General features: G+C 35.1%; 1 protein-coding gene across 1 annotated transcript; it reads right to left on the minus strand.

Moving 5' to 3' along the window:
- Positions 1-2,683: 2,683 nt before the first annotated feature.
- Positions 2,684-10,554, minus strand: LOC308702409 (uncharacterized protein). Its single transcript, XM_081385231.1, has 4 exons — positions 10,431-10,554; positions 8,089-8,421; positions 7,616-7,737; positions 2,684-3,047 (listed from the first exon to the last, which is right to left on the minus strand). The coding sequence occupies exons 1-4, from the start codon at positions 10,480-10,482 to the stop codon at positions 3,033-3,035; spliced, it is 522 nt and encodes a 173-aa protein (XP_081241357.1). The 5' UTR covers positions 10,483-10,554; the 3' UTR covers positions 2,684-3,032.
- Between the last annotated feature and the right edge of the window lie 5,724 nt (positions 10,555-16,278).

The raw sequence follows: 16,278 nt of genomic DNA on the forward strand, positions 1-16,278 counted from the left end.
TCTTTGATGATCCTCTGGAGGAAGTAAATGGCACAGCAAGGGCTTGAGGTTGTGCCAAAGGGGAGAACTTGCCCTTCATACACAGTTGGAGGAGCTTCACAGTCCAGCTCACGGTCACGCCAGAGGGATCGCAGGAGAGGTTTATCCTGGGCTAATAGGTGCACCTGGTGAAACACTGATTTAATGTCTCCACTGATTGCAGTCTTGTGCTGCCTAAAACAGAGCAGAACTCCAAGGAGGGAAGGCCCGAGGATTGGTTCAGGAAGTAACTGAGTTCAGACACTGATTTCAGTAGAAGGAACAATCAAACACAATGTGGTGGGGTATGAACCAGGACTCAGGGGCATCTTCTATTTCAGAGGATGACAACTTCTTGACACAACCAGCATTAATTTCTGGATCTCTCTGGTATGGTCTCTGCCTGTTGTTGGTTTTGAAGGAGTCGCTTTTACAGCTGCAGAGATGGGACATTACTGCCTTCTTGGGGGCCCTCAGAGGGGCCAGGGGTCTACACGGAGGAGAGGTGCCGCATATCGTAGGGTGCCATCAACAGGTGTTCTGATGGTTTGGGTCTCAAGCTGGAGCATTGCCTCTTGATCCTGTTTGGAGCGAACCACAGCTTTCATGCTTCTCAATCTGCCACAGTTTTTGGACATTATGGTGGATGTCATCAGGTGGGCATTTAATGGAGATATAGTGAGAACAAGTAGAGGGAAAGCTAGAGATCTCTTAAAGGACCCTGTAGTGTCCAGCTGAGCTGGGTCTTCCAGCTAGGGGGTCCCAGTCTACAGGGGTTCCAGGAGGGCCTAATTTGACAGGTTGTGTTGGGATGATAAGATGTGTATGATTAGCCCCTAGAAGGAGAAGGGGTCTTACTAAAGGAAGGTAAATATGTGCTGCCCGCTTTCCTCTCAATAACAAAATATACACAACTCAACTCTTGAATTGAGAAAACAAGTAATTAAACATAAGAAAAGTATCTGATTATAGCAACATATGTTTGCACAAGCTCTACAGCACTCCACTTAAGTCTCGTCACGTTTATTTATATTGCACTTTATACAATAGATTGCTTAAAATCAGCTTTACCGTATTAAACATGAAAAACAGTGTCAGTGTGTCATTTCATCAGAAGTACAACTTCATCTTCTACTATCTTGATTATTTAATGTAGGTTTAAATAAATCTGCCATGAAAATGACAGCCAGTGTGTAAATGATTGTATTTCAACAACGAATTAGAGTAAAAACTATTTTATAATATGATTTATAAGTTAATGCAAAAACTGCCTAATGTGCAGCTTACATGTTTGTTATGAGTGTTGATTATTATATCTAACTGAATTTAGGCTAATAGTTTGGGCTCTGTTGTCAACCTTTAATATAACAGTAATGAGAAAAGGCTCCCTACATAGTTTACAGCAATAGCATATATATATATATATAATATATATATATATATATATATATATATATATATATATATATATATATAAATATTATTTATATATTTAATTTTCTCCCCAAATTCCCCACTGTTCCTTCCTAGGTAAAAACAGATCTGGATGTATTGATTACTTCAGCTTGTTGCTCAAGTCATGAGGTTTATTTTATTTTATTTTTTTCAGACTTTTCTCTTATTAAACAACTGTGGCCCAAGTGTTGGGGTTATTTGGTTTTCAAAAGCATATCATCCTGTGGATATAAATGAAAAAGCATATAAAACAGTGGATCATGTTTTTAATAATGTTTATCACATAAACATGTGTTTATTCCTTTCGAATTTCAGAAAAGATATTGTTGTGGGCTTTTTAAGGCAATTTTTCCCATGATTGATGTAAAGTTAACAAAAAATGAGCACCAGATGAAAAAGACATACAAAAATAGGAACAAAGAAACAAGACAATCGTCTCCATTAAATATAATATTCAACAAAACAAATACATCAACAAAATACAATTATATATATATATATATATATATATATATATATATATATATATATATATATATATATATATATATATATATATATATATATAAAATCAATTGACAAACACAGCAGAACTGTAAAAAAATAAAAATAAAAAAAGAGATCAAGACCTATTGTGTCATTTGTCTTCCATTTCACATGCAAACCAAAAAAAATAAAAATAATAATCAACACCTCATACAATGTCACAGATGTTTTGTTTGAGGAAGATAAATAAATATCTACCAAATGTATGAAGACTTAAAGTCTGAATTAAAATCCAGCTTTTAATGTTGTTTATATGTCTCTATGGTGTTTTTAATGTGCTTTAAGAAAAACCATGTGCAAATTCATGTCAACACCATTGCTGAGTATTTCCTGCTTAAAACTGCAGTGAAGCAAAGACAGTCTCCAAAACACAGCTTTGAAATCTCTGGTGTTTCTGACGTCACAAATTATGCTGTAACATTCTTCCAGACAAACAATACATCAAGTAATTTTCAGTATTTTGAAAACCCAGAGTTTGTTCAGAAAAGGCTCCCTACATAGTTTACAGCAATAGCATATATATATATATATATATATATATATATATATATATATATATATATATATATATATATATATTATATTATTTATATTTTTAATTTTCTCCCCAAATTCCCCACTGTTCCTTCCTAGGTAAAAACAGATCTGGATGTATTGATTACTTCAGCTTGTTGCTCAAGTCATGAGGTTTATTTATTTTTATTTTTTTCAGACTTTTCTCTTATTAAACAACTGTGGCCCAAGTGTTAGTTCCATGCTACAGGCCTCAAGGTTTAGTTACTGGTTAAACCATCAACATTAGCAACATATTGACTTCTCCAGTAACAGCAACAATAGAGAGAAGAGAGTGCCAGCTGATCCGCTTTTCTTCATCATGTCCTAATTCTCTTCAGTGTCCATTTTAATCATAGTACCAAAATTATAAATGATTTGACATTGTTTTACTGGCAGCCTCGGCCTGGGTCTGATTCAAGGATGTCTTCTTCCTCAAAGGAATGTCTTTCGGCGAGCTTTCACATGTCATCATTCTATTGTAAGAAAATACAAATTCACAAAAGGTAAAAGTAATGAGGAGGATTGATGTTTTAGTTACACACACACATACACTAAACACGGTAAAACATAAATGTCCCCTTTTCAGGACACTGTATTTTAAAGATAATTTTGTAAAATAAAAATAAAAACTCTGTGAAGATGCCATAGATCTGCTGCAGGAGACATGAGGACATCATATGTGAACAAAGCAAATAAATGAAACATAACTTTCTGTCCATCAAAGAAATCTGAAAAAAAAAAAAAAAAAAAAATCCACAACTATTTTAAACATTGATAAAAATCATGAATGTTTTGTGAGCATCAAATGATCATATGTGACCCTGGACCACAAAACCAGTCTTATGTGTAATTTTTTTTTAATTGAGATGTATACATCATCTGAAAGCTGAATACATAATATTTCCATTGATGTAAGGTTTGTTAGGATAGGACAATATTTGGCCGAGATACAACTATTTGAAAATCTGGAATCTGAGAGTACAGAAAAATATTGAGAAAATCGCCTTTAAAGTTGTCCATTTCTATTGGCGACAGTGGTGCATCCATTCACAAAAATAAATGTTTTATATATTTAAGGTGGGAAATTTACAAAATATCTTCATGGAACATGAACTTTACTTGATACCCTAATGATTTTTGGCATAAAAGAAAAATCTATAATTTCGACCCATACAATGTTTTGTTGACTATTGCCACAAATATACCCGTGCAACATAAGACTGGTTTTGTGATCCAGGATCACATATTAGAATGATTTCTGAATGATCATGTGACACTGAAGACTGGAGTAATGATGCTGAAAATTCATCTTTGATCACAGGAATGAACTAATTTTGACAGCCTTCTAGCTAAACATAAAATACGTGAATAGGACACTGTCATTTCCAAAATAATGATTTTTTCTTTTTCTGATCCAAAGGAAATCGGCACATTTTGTGCAAAATCTTTTCAACTCTAAATATTGCAAGGACTCAGCTTAGTCTTTTTTCCAGTCTTTGAAAGATGTTAGGACATTATCTAATGAAGACAGATAAAGAGAGATAGATGAAGAGCACTGTGATAGTGATAAATCCATTGAGGAAATAATTGAGTCTATTGAAGCTCTAAAGAACAAGAAGTCTCCGGGTACAGAAGGGCTGACAGCCGAATTGTACAAAAGAGTTAGCATTTAATACCTAAACCAAAGAAAGACATTCTTTTGATTGATAACTAACGTCCAATATGTTTGTTAAACTGTGATTATAAGATATTAGCTTTGTTACTGGTTAAAAGACTTAAACGTGTTCTGGGTACAATAATAGACAAAACTCAGCCAGGTTTCATCCCAAAGAGGCACATTGCTAACAATATACGCCTTGCTTTAGAATTGTTGGACTGTGATGAACTGATTAGAGATGAAATGTTTAATCTTTTTTTATATATAAAGCGTTTGATTCCCTTGAACATGAATTTATTTTGCAATCCCTGTATAAATTTGGTTTTGGTGATTTCTTTTGCAAAACTGTCCGAATGTTATACAAAAATGGTAACTGCTCAATTAATCTGAAATCTGCACTTCTCCAAGTTAATGTGTTTAGAGGGGTTCGCCAGGGTTGCCCGATATCACCATATTTGTTCTTGATGGACGCTCAACTCCTTACTACTTCCCTGTTGAATAGTCAATTACAAGGGCTTAATATAGCAAATAAACACATTATTATAACCCAATTAGCTGATGATACCACACTCTTTTTAAAAAACGACTTGCAGATCCCTATCGCTCTTGATCTTATTAAAGAGTTCTCAAAATCTTCTGGCCTATCTTTGAATTTAGATAAATGTGAACTCCTTCCCTTAAAGCCTCGTTCTGCTCCATTCCTGCACAATATTCCTGTTAAGTCTCAAGCGAATTATTTGGGTATTTATTTGTAAAGATGTCAGTGCGAGAGGAAAATTTAAGTTTGAATCAGTAAAAGTTAAATGGACTTGTCTTTATGAGGAAGGGCTCTCCTCACCTAAGCGGAGAGTGTTTCTAGATTGACCAACCCTGCTCTTTATTTGCATGTGGACAAGACCATTTGTGTAGAGGTTGATATAATGCTTTTTGATTTTTTATGGAGACACAAGAGACATTACATAAAAAAAATCTGTTGTCATAAATAGCTTTGAACATGGGGCTTTGAACTTTATTTTACTTCTTTATACAATACGTTTAAGATCAATTGGTTGAGGCAGTTCTTGAATAATTCTGATTCCATATGGAAAGCTATTCCCAATTATATTATAAAGTTGGTGGTCTCCCCTTTCTGTTAGTATGAATTATAATATCTCTAAATTCCCCATCAAATTGTACATTTTTTTTCTATAAGCAGGTGCTTTTGGCCTGACACTTGATTTACAAACATAATTTTAGTCCCCACAGGTATTTTATTTGGAATAACCATGATATCCTATATATAAAAATAAAACACTTTTCTTTTCAGATTGGTTTAATAATAATATTCTTTTGGTTTCTCAACTTGCTCATTTGTTTTCTTATTCTGAATTCTTAAATAAATATTGTATTCTTGTCACCCCATGGGACTTTGCCATAGTGATGGATGCCATCCCCAGTGAAGTTGTTGCACTTTTAAAAAACTCAGCTGATTCTTTACTCTCTTCTGCCTCTTGGATACATCCTTAAGGGACCGCAATAGGGAAGATTTGCTTTTTACCTAGTCCCTCTCTCAGGAATAGAAAGATTAGACAACTTTTTCAGAATGATATTATTACTGTCCCTTCTGTAATATCTTAATTGGAGTAATTGTTTTAATGATATTCCTTGGAAGAAAGTGTGGTCTCTATCCAACAAATATTTAATCACTAATAAGGTTAAAGAGGTATCATTCAAGTTGTTGCATCGATTTTACCCAGCCAATCTTTATATCAAAAATTTTCCTGAGATGGACGAGTCTCTCCCTCAACTTTTTTGGGACTGTGTTCATGTAGCTACTTTTTGGAAGAAATTTTGTCTGTTTGTACACGCTTCTTTATTAGTCAATTTTGTTGTTGTTTAAGGATGTCTTATTTGAATTGTATAACGCTGACAAGAATCTAAAAGACAAGCATTTAAATCTATAAATTTAAATCTTATAAATCTATTTATTTTTCTAGCCAGGTTTTTTGTACACAAGTGTACATTTTTTGTCTGTCATCTCTCACTCTCTCTCTCTCTCTCTCTCTCTCTCTCTCTCTCTCTCTCTCTCTCTCTAATTTAATTTCAATTATATTTTACCCCCAGGCTTAATATATATATATATGTATATGTATGTATATATATATATATATATATATATATATATATTTTTTTTTTTTTTTTTGTCATTTATTGTACTGGCTTTTTGTCTACTGTTTATAATTCTATTGTTGTTGTTTAATTCTGTTTTGAGTTGTAACTATGTATTTGCTGTTATACAGTGCTATGCATAAGTTTAGACACCCATGCTAAAGTTGACTAAAAAGAGGAATAAAAAATCATCTTTTGGAAATTGAAATTAATGCCTTAATTTAAAAAATTTTGAAAAATCCAACCTTTGAGGACACCAATTTTCTTTGTGAATGAATAATGTATCGTAAATAAATAAATGTTCTTCCTTAAAATACAGGGTGCATAAGTTTGGACACCCCTATGTTAAATTCCCATAGAGGCAGGCAGATTTGAATTGTTTTTTTCATATTACTTCATGGATCCTGGATACTATGCATCCTGATAAAGTTCCCTTGGCCTTTGGAATTAAAATAGCCCCACATCATCACATAGCCTTCACCATACCTAGAGATTGGCATGGAGTACTTTCCATAAGATCATCTCTCAATGCAAATCAAACCAGCTATTAGGCTAACTGAAATAAAACCATGCCAATCTCTAGGTATGGTGAAGGCTATGTGATGATGTGGGGCTATTTTAATTCCAAAGGCCAAGGGCACTTTATCAGGATGCATAGTATCCAGGATCCATGAAGTAATATGAAAAAAACAATTCAAATCTGCCTGCCTCTATGGGAATTTAACATAGGGGTGTCCAGACTTATGCACCCTGTATTTTAAGGAAGAACATTTATTCATTTACGATACATTATTCATTCACAAAGAAAATTGTTGTCCTTAAAGGTTGGATTTTTCCTAATTTTTTTAATTAAGGCATTAAGTTCAGTTTCCAAAAGATGATTTTTTATTCCTCTTTTTAGTCACCTTTAGTATGGGTGTCTAAACTTATGCATAGCACTGTATATGTTCAATAAAATAAAAATCACTAAATTACATTTTAAAATGTATTCAAAGAGTTATTTTAAATTGTCATAATATGTAACAACTTTACTGTTTTTCTTTTTGTTGTTGTATTTTTAAATGCAGTCTTGGTGAACATAAGAGACTTCTTTCAAAAATATTAAAAACTTACCAATCACAAACTTTTGAACAGCAGTGTATGTATTTGTGTATTGCTATGTTTGTTATATGTATTCATACCACTGTTCTTTAAAATGTTTTTGTGCACAGAAAATCTCATATCTGTAATACTTACAGTCTGTGGTACTGGTGCATGGCTCATGCGGTGACGATAGTAAACCACAGCAGATACAGCTGCAAACACCAGCAGAACACCAACAACTATTCCTGCTACAGCTCCTGAAGACAAACCTGAATCTGGAACAGATACAGAGAAAAAGACATTATTACTAGAAAGTGAATTATACTGCATCCAGTATTTACCAATATCATTGAATGATCATTACACCTTTATACTTTTGTCATCAGGTGTATGATATTGTTTTAACTGATAAATGTGACTTTTGTTTTTAGCAACTGCAGCTAAAAAAATATCCCCCCCAAAAAATACTAAACTAAAAGCAGCATTCACAGGAAAACTGGCTGATATTATGCATTTGGCATGCTAATAACATTAGCCAAAGTGTCACTGACTCAAAACTTACTTTTTTTAAACAGTTCACAACCCAACACTTCTTGGGTTGATTTAAACTTTATTAAATTACTAACCTTGGACAATAACACTGAAGATCTTTTCACTGTCGCTGCTGCTGAAGACCTTTAGTTTATAAACTCCAGAGTCTGTGTTTCTGGTGTTTGTGATGGTCAGAGATCCAGTCTGATGATCCAGCTTCAGTCTGTCTCTGAATCTCTCAGTACCTTCATTACACTGAACATCTGTACAGACAGAACTCTGATCTCCAGTGATTTGTGCGATTCGAGTGTCATTAAAATACCATTTAATAACTTCTTGTAAGTTTGTTTGAACACCAGTGTGTAGAGTGACTGAATCTCCCTCCATCACTGACACTGTCACTCCATCTGATCCAACACCAGACACACCTGAGCAAAACACAATTGTGTAGTGATTTTTGTTCTACAGATCATAAATGTGAGTAGAGAAATATGTCTGGATTAATCATTTAAAACATGTAAACAAACATCAGAAAAACTCAGACTCACACATTCACTCATCAGACAAACACACACGAGTCTCATGAATGATCTTATCACACAACCCACAATCCACATCCTGATTCATATTTTCACCCCCTTTCCCTACACATACAGTGTATTTGAAAATGCAATTAAATCAAACATTTTCATAGACTCAATATAAATATTACATAGGTGACCAGTTCCCAAAAAATACTTCAGAGAATTATGTCGTAAGTCAACATTAGTTAACTACATTAGTGATCATTAACTAATAATGAACTGCAGGCCTACAGCATTTATTAATCTTTCTTAATGTTAATTTCAACATTGACTAATACTTAACTAATACTTGACTTTATTAAAATCTTGTTAACATAAGTTAATGCACTGTGAACTAACATGAACTAATAATGAACAGCTGTATTTTTATTAGCTAACGATAACAAATACGTAACAACTGGATTGATGTTAGGCTAGTTCATGTTGGGTAATACATTAACTAATGAACCTTATTGTAAAGTGTTTCCAGAATTATTTGCCACCGCATTAACACTCAGATAAAACAGTGCCGTGTTTATTACATTTTTTCCACGTTATTCCTCACGAGCTTACTGCGTTTTTAATTATGGGTGGCACTTCCGGTTTGGGGAACTTCCATTCAAAAAGACTGAAACGAATCATTTTCAAATCAGGTTGCCCTACAAATAAAGCTGATCCGTCAGTTTGACTCAATGAGCCTTCAGTTTTCTTTCATATTTTATTTAAGAATATGAGAATAACACTTGGTATTTTAACGTGACGTTTTATAACAAGAATATGGCAAGAGCTCTTTTCAGTCACTACATCTTTTCCTCATGATTATTTTCTTTTTTTTTTCCTTTAGCATTTCGCTGTAATAGTATGAAAAAGGTCAACATATACTGCACATTTGTGATCTGTTCTCCCGATTTAATTTACGATATATGCCATTAATAATTAATTCACTGAAATTAAGAATCTCTTTTTTTTTCTCCCCAAATCCTCACGTCTCTTTCCAGGTTTGTTTTCACAGGTAACAATTATGTCAAAATGACTGAAATCACTTTGAAATAGGGTCTATCACGTAATGCTGAAGTAGGCCTATGTGTGTGTGTGTGTGTGTGTGTGTGTGTATAGGCTATATATATTGTATTATTACGGCGTATTTATAATACAGATTACCCCAGTGATAGGCTATAAACCATCCGATTATGTTGTGGAAAGATTCACGCTTTGGGGGTTATTCGTGGTCTGTTCAAAAATACCCTGTTGATGCTTTAATGTCCTTTAAATGTTCAACGGTTGAAGGGTGAGTAGAATAATGTAATGTCATTGTACACAGTTTAAAAATATATCATTGCGTCCAGAGCCAGTATTTTACTGATTGTTTACAACTTAATTTAGCCTACACCCATAATTCGCGCAAAGCGTCATGGGGCGTAGGAATAATGTGGATAAGCCTAAATATATTTAAGTCCTAATAAACAACCCACGTAAATAACGGGTGTAAGGCGACATTTATGCCTAAATCTTATGAATTTGGCAGATGCTTTTAACAAAAGCGACTCACATTACATCCATGCTATAGGCTTACAAAATTTTAACTTTTACTGTTAAGACTATGTTTAGACTATTGTTTAAAACGACACATCGCGCAGCTCATCGATCTCGTTTCAACTGCGTTAGCGTCGTTTTTTAATAGATAAAGTGTTTTGCAGACCATCGATTTCTTTTCCGCCTAACTGTTTTCGCGGTCAACAATGACAGCCGTACAACCATCGGGGTGGAATTCAGCACTCGCTCCATTCAAGTGGATAATATTACCATATAGGCTTAATGCCAAAGATGCGGCCTATAGGTCACAAAATCGACGTTAACAAAAAAAAGGGTCTTACTGTGGTGGAGTAAAAACAGAATCCCTGCGACCAAGTTAAAGAAAAGCTTCATTTTCACCACTTTTCTCCTCAGAAAAAAAAGTGTTGTTGTTCTGCTTTTGATGTCGAAAGTGAAAGTATAGGCTACACTGTGATCCCCTGGGAACGATGACGTAATGTACGTCATTCCGTAATATGCATATGGCTTAGTATAATAGTAAAAAAGAGTAAAATAGGCCTATAGTATAAATATAATTGTATGGTGATAGTAGACTAGCCTATATTACATTATTATTAACCCCAGTCTGGAGTTTATTACCTTAACGAATTCAAAGACTACTGTTAAGTTTTAAATCATTGTTTATTATTTTAATAATAGCAACAAGGCCAACAAAAATGTGCACTTCAGACTACATATCATGTAACAGTAATGTGAGAACAGTCTTGTTGAAATAAAAATCATACATCACATTTAAGCCCAGTTTCATAGACAGGTCTTAGATTAAGCCAGGATTAGGCCTTATAGTTAAACTAGGATATTTAAACAGTTTTAATTTTAAAAAAATTACTGGTGTGCACCTCGAGACAAAACAATGGCACAGATATATTTTAAGATATGTCAGTACAAATTATTTTCAGTTAAGACAGCTCTAACATGCCGTTTAGTCTGGGACTAGCTTAAGACTTGTCTGTGAAACCAGGGGATAAAGTAAAACATTTAATAACTGTGTTCCCACAGTTATCAACATCACAAATCTAGTAAAGTTTTTAATATTTTCATTTTAAAAAAATGCTATACACATTTATAATGCTGTACTTTTTGCTATATTAACTTCAAAAAGCAAAGGCTGTTGCAAGAGTGTTTCACATACAACGGCTGAAAGGGTGACGGCAAATTTGACAGTGAATCTTTCTCTCTTTTAGCGGCTGTAATCAATCTTTTGCTATTGGAGCAAATGCAGAAATTCTTCTTTTTTTTTTTGGCTCCTATTCACTGCTATAGAAGTTTACCTAAAATGAAGATGTCTGAGAACCCTGGAAATGTGAAAAAGGTCCACTATATGCCTTCACTGACACAAACATGGCAGAGAGCAAGGCAGAGTGCTGTTACTTTTCAGATCAACTAAATTAGTTATACTGCCTATCAAATAAGAACTAGATGCGAAAGTTCGTCGAGACAAACTTTAAGTTGGCTTGGAAAAGTTTGGACAAGAAGTTTAAAGTAGTTTGAAGTATTACATTATTACTTGATTTTGTCTTTCTCGATCCTTTTCTAACAATTAAAAATATTTTGTTGCCGTCACATGAAAAACGATCAAATTATCAAATAATTGTTCTGGGTGGTTGCTAGGTGGTTGCCATTGTGTTCTGGGTAGCTGTTATGAGATAGATAGATTAGAAATATTAGATAGAATGGAAAATGAGTCTCAATGGATTAGAAATAATACATAGAATGATGGCAGCTATGAAGTCTGATGAGCCTCTCCAACTGTCAAAATTTGAATTTGGTTTAGAGTTACAAAGAGAGAAAGAAAGAAATATAAAGATATATAGATAGATAGATAGATAGATAGATAGATAGATAGATAGATAGATAGATAGATAGATAGATAGATAGATAGATAGATAGATAGATAGATAGATAGATAGGTTAGAAAGAAAGAAAGAAAGAAAGAAAGAAAGAAAGAAAGAAAGAAAGAAAGCTTAAATGAGTCTCAATGTATTAGAAATTGTACATAGAATGGCAGCTGATGGAGTCTAATAAGCCTCTCCAACTGTCAAAATTTGAATTTATACAGTTGAAGTTTAAATAGTCTTGGCTCAATTTGAACATTCCGCAATGAAACCCTATGGGATTTTTCCAATTTTTGATCAGGAATTTTAGGATAACCGTAAGTCTGATCAGTCTGAAAAGAGCAAGCAACTCGAGTCAGAACAGTTTGAAGGTTTAGTCTGAGTTTAGTGGTTGTAGCTTGAACAGTTTAGGAGGAGTAGCGTGGAGAAATTTTGGCTAAGAATAATAATAATAAGCTTAAATACAATATCAGTATGTTGGCTTTTCCAAGCCAACTTAATAACTGCTTTAGCCCTTTAACTCGTTTCTATAGACAGAATATATTTATTTAGAATGGAGTAAAGGTGTCTTTCAATACATACTGGTTGTAGTCGACCACTTTACCAGGTATGCTCAAACGTATGCAACCAAGAAGTAGTCTAGAAGAACACTTTATACAACGTTTCGAAGGAAAGTTCTGCATTTTCGGTGTTGTTCAGCTCAAACCATCGTGGAAAAAGACAACTTCGGTCAGGTGTCCAGTTCTCTTCTGGCCAGCAAACGAACACTGCATGATTATGATTCAGACTGTATCACAGGTCAGATTGTGGATTGGTAGCTTTCAGAACATTTCATCCCGTTCCTTCTGCTTGATGATCGGATTTATCACGCCGGTAAGGAGATGAAGCACTTGATGATGCATCAAGAACTGATACTCTGCAATGAAAGCTGTTACAGCTTATAAATAACTTACTGTCACTGGTATCTGACATGCCAACTGCAGCAGGAAAGATGAAGACCACAAATATTGGACCTAAAACAGACAGAGGTACTTCAGTGAACAGAGACAACTGATTTAGAAGAAGAAATGACAGCCAGGGATAGTTGTGTAAGAGTTTGGACCAAGCATTTGTGCATGTTTATGTGTGTTATTATTAATTCTGTCATTGTCATTTCAAGCATACATTTATTTTCAACCTATTTATTAGTACTGTTGTTGAAAATGTCATTAAAATGGATTTTAATGCAATGTTTCAACACAGAAGACCAACATTGTCTCTCTCTGTCAAACTGGTTACAGCTTTCAGCCAGGAAAATGTTGGTGTATTATTTAACTTTTTGACTCAGATTAGACTTTTTTTAATGCATACAGTATTTTATTGGACTGTAAAGCTGTTTTGAGGTTCATAAAAAGACAGGAAGAAATTCTTCACCTACAACACAAAATGTTCGTTCAGCTCAAACCACATCTGAAGAAAACCGCAGGTTGATTCAGCCAGAAGCCGCAGTTGCAGAAGATGAGCTGCAAGAGAAACAATGAGAAGGGTGATAGTATTAACTTATTGTTGAGGTTTACCATACTTTTGAAAAAATGTTACATAATGGAATGATTTTTTTTTTTTTTTTGACTAAATAAGAGTCTTAATAAGAGCCAGACAAGAATTTATATTTAACTATACATAATTTGTAGAGAGCCTGTAAAGAGTCTACATGGGTAAAACTCTGTCGTGGGAGGATTCACACACCAGCTCAAGTGCTTTCGGCAGATCGTTTCATCAGATCAGACTTTTCAGGAAATGTTTCATGTGTGTGCTTTGTTATGTCTGTGCTGGTGAGGTCTGACTGGTAAGTCGTAAATATATTTTTTTTGCTTAATTTTAGTTACATTCTTCACATATGTTAACTATCACGGTGATTACAACTTTTCATTATGTAATCATCTTTGTAGCTTCTTACATTGTGCTCTGGATCGAAGATAAAACTCTCAGAAGCCTTAATCTGTATAAATCTGTTTGTTCTTTAGGTGTGTTTGCCGATTCAGTGTCAGTGATGGAGGGAGATTCAGTGACTTAATACACCGATGATACCGCAATACGTGATGGCAATGATATACTGTGGAAATATGGAGTTGAAAAGTCTCAAATAGCTCAAATAAAGAAAAAGAAGCAAATCTTCTCCACATATGATGATGTTCCTGATGGGAGAAACAGAGACAGACTGAAGCTGGACGATCAAACTGGATCTCTGACCATCACAAACACCACAACTGAACATACTGGAGATTATCAACTAGAGATAAATGGACTGAACCTGACATAAAAAACAGTGTCTCTGATAGTGTTGATCTCTGCAGCTGCTGCTGGTTTTCTGTTGATTGTAACTGCTGTCAGGATCTTCTGCATCTGCAGGAAAATGTAGAAAAGCATGTTGAGGAGATAAAAAAAATGATGCAAGCGTCAAAATATTTGAACCAAACCCCTTATGAACCACTCTCTGATTAAGACAGGACTCATTGACTGTACCTCAGGTTTCTTTGCTAATAAGCTTCACCTGTTAATGTGTCGTATCATTCTCCTGGCATGCTGATCTGCGCTCGCTCCAGGCTCAAACTAAGACAAGGAGATCCATTCCCTCTGGATGCTGCAAAGGAAGCCTCACTGACTCTAACACCTAAGCCCTCCAGAGTCCACTGCAGTCCTCCAACTTCTACTATTAGTTAATTGTACAGGCTGACTCCTCCCTCTGATGTTGATATTTGCATAACTGATAATAAATCAGTAAAAAATGATTACTTCCCTCTCTGTCGCGTTCTAACCGACACACCAGGTACATCTTGTGAGATGCCATTGATGAAGCTTGCATTTTTAATCAGTTTGTTTATTAAACTTTTCCTGTCAGATGTGTGTGCGCCCTCTCCCCAGCACACCACACCACACCAAAGAAGAAAGCACTAGCCACATCAGTCTTATAGAAGGTGCACCACAGAGGTTGGCTGCACTCCTAGGTACTAATAGTTGTAGACAAGATCCACATCTGTTCCCTGAATGGAGACTGGATCTGGTTTGGGCCTCGACCTTCTAAAGTCTAATGACCATTTCTTTCGTTTTTAAGATGTTAAGTTGGTTATTGTTACACCAGCCCACAAAGTGATTGTGCTCCTTTATTCCCCCTCACAACCTTCTCTAATGCAGCCCACGACAGCTGACTGAGTATTTCTGAAGAAAACAGGTGTCAGAGTTACATTGGAAGTCGGATGTGTTAAGACTAAACAGGAAAGGTGATAGAACGCTTCCCTGTGGGACACCTGTGCCTCACAGAACAGTCTCCGAAAACACAATTTTGGAAACGCACATACTGTGGTCTGGCAGTTACAATAGTCAGTCACCCAGAAAACAAGCTCCAGCTCCTCCTGCATCTCCTCATCTTCTGACCAGCAGTTCTGGCTGAATGCTATTGAATGCATTTGAGAAATCAAGAAACATAATTCTAACAGTTGCACCAGGGTTATCAAGATGTGCATAGACCCTCTGGAGCATGTAGAGGAGGCAGTCATCTACACTGATGTTGGGCTGGTATGAGAACTGTAGAGGGTCAATGAATGTGCACACTTTAGGTCTGATGATGTTAGATAGTACCAGTTTCTCAAGTGTCTTCATTATGTGAGAGGTGAGGGCGATGGGTTTGTAGTCTTTGGGCTCTGTCGGATGTTTCCTTTTGGGAACAGGAACCAGGCATGATGTTTTCCACAAAGAGGGAATCCTCTGCAACCGTAAACTCAGATTAAATAGAGCCAGAAAAAAAACAACCACAGATCTTGCAGTCTGCGTTGTTGTGAAGTGTAGTTCCATTTTTGTGGAGGTACGGCGAAGGGTACGGCCTTTGGTACTCGACCATGCGTAGGCTATGCTGTACACTCGACGCAAAAGTATAAAATGAGCCTTACAGTAGACTTCCATGTTTGTCGTGGTCAGAAAGACTAGATGAAAAAGTTACGCCTTAAAGACTCGTCATTCTTCTCCGACGCTTTTTTAAAACACTATTGTATCCCACACTGTACCAATGCTTGTATCGAAATATCAAAAACACGTGATTGATGACATCTAGAGCTTCGGAACAGCTGGTTTAAAAATTGGCGCTTTGCCACCACACCTAATAGATAAAAAGGAAATGATTATTGAGGACGGAGGCATTATTTATAAATTATTTAACCCTATACTTGTATAAATTGTACACATTTTTTTTTTATAAATATAAAAAAAAATAGAACAACCAAAATATTTTTAACTACTCAGTCAATTACTAATTATTATCACA

Source organism: Scardinius erythrophthalmus (genome assembly GCF_964197995.2).
Source record: "Scardinius erythrophthalmus genome assembly, chromosome: 14".
NCBI classification, from domain to species: Eukaryota; Metazoa; Chordata; class Actinopteri; order Cypriniformes; family Leuciscidae; genus Scardinius; species Scardinius erythrophthalmus.

What these genes read in the sequence shown, in the direction of transcription:
- LOC308702409 (XM_081385231.1), bottom strand. Translation starts at nt 10,482, where the DNA reads ATGAAGCTTTTCTTTAACTTGGTCGCAGGGATTCTGTTTTTACTCCAC. An exon ending in TCTGTTTTTACTCCACCACA is followed by an intron (nt 8,422 to 10,430) that starts GTAAGACCCTTT and finishes TGTTTTGCTCAG; the next exon opens with GTGTGTCTGGTGTTGGATCA. An exon ending in CTTCAGTGTTATTGTCCAAG is followed by an intron (nt 7,738 to 8,088) that starts GTTAGTAATTTA and finishes TATCTGTTCCAG; the next exon opens with ATTCAGGTTTGTCTTCAGGA.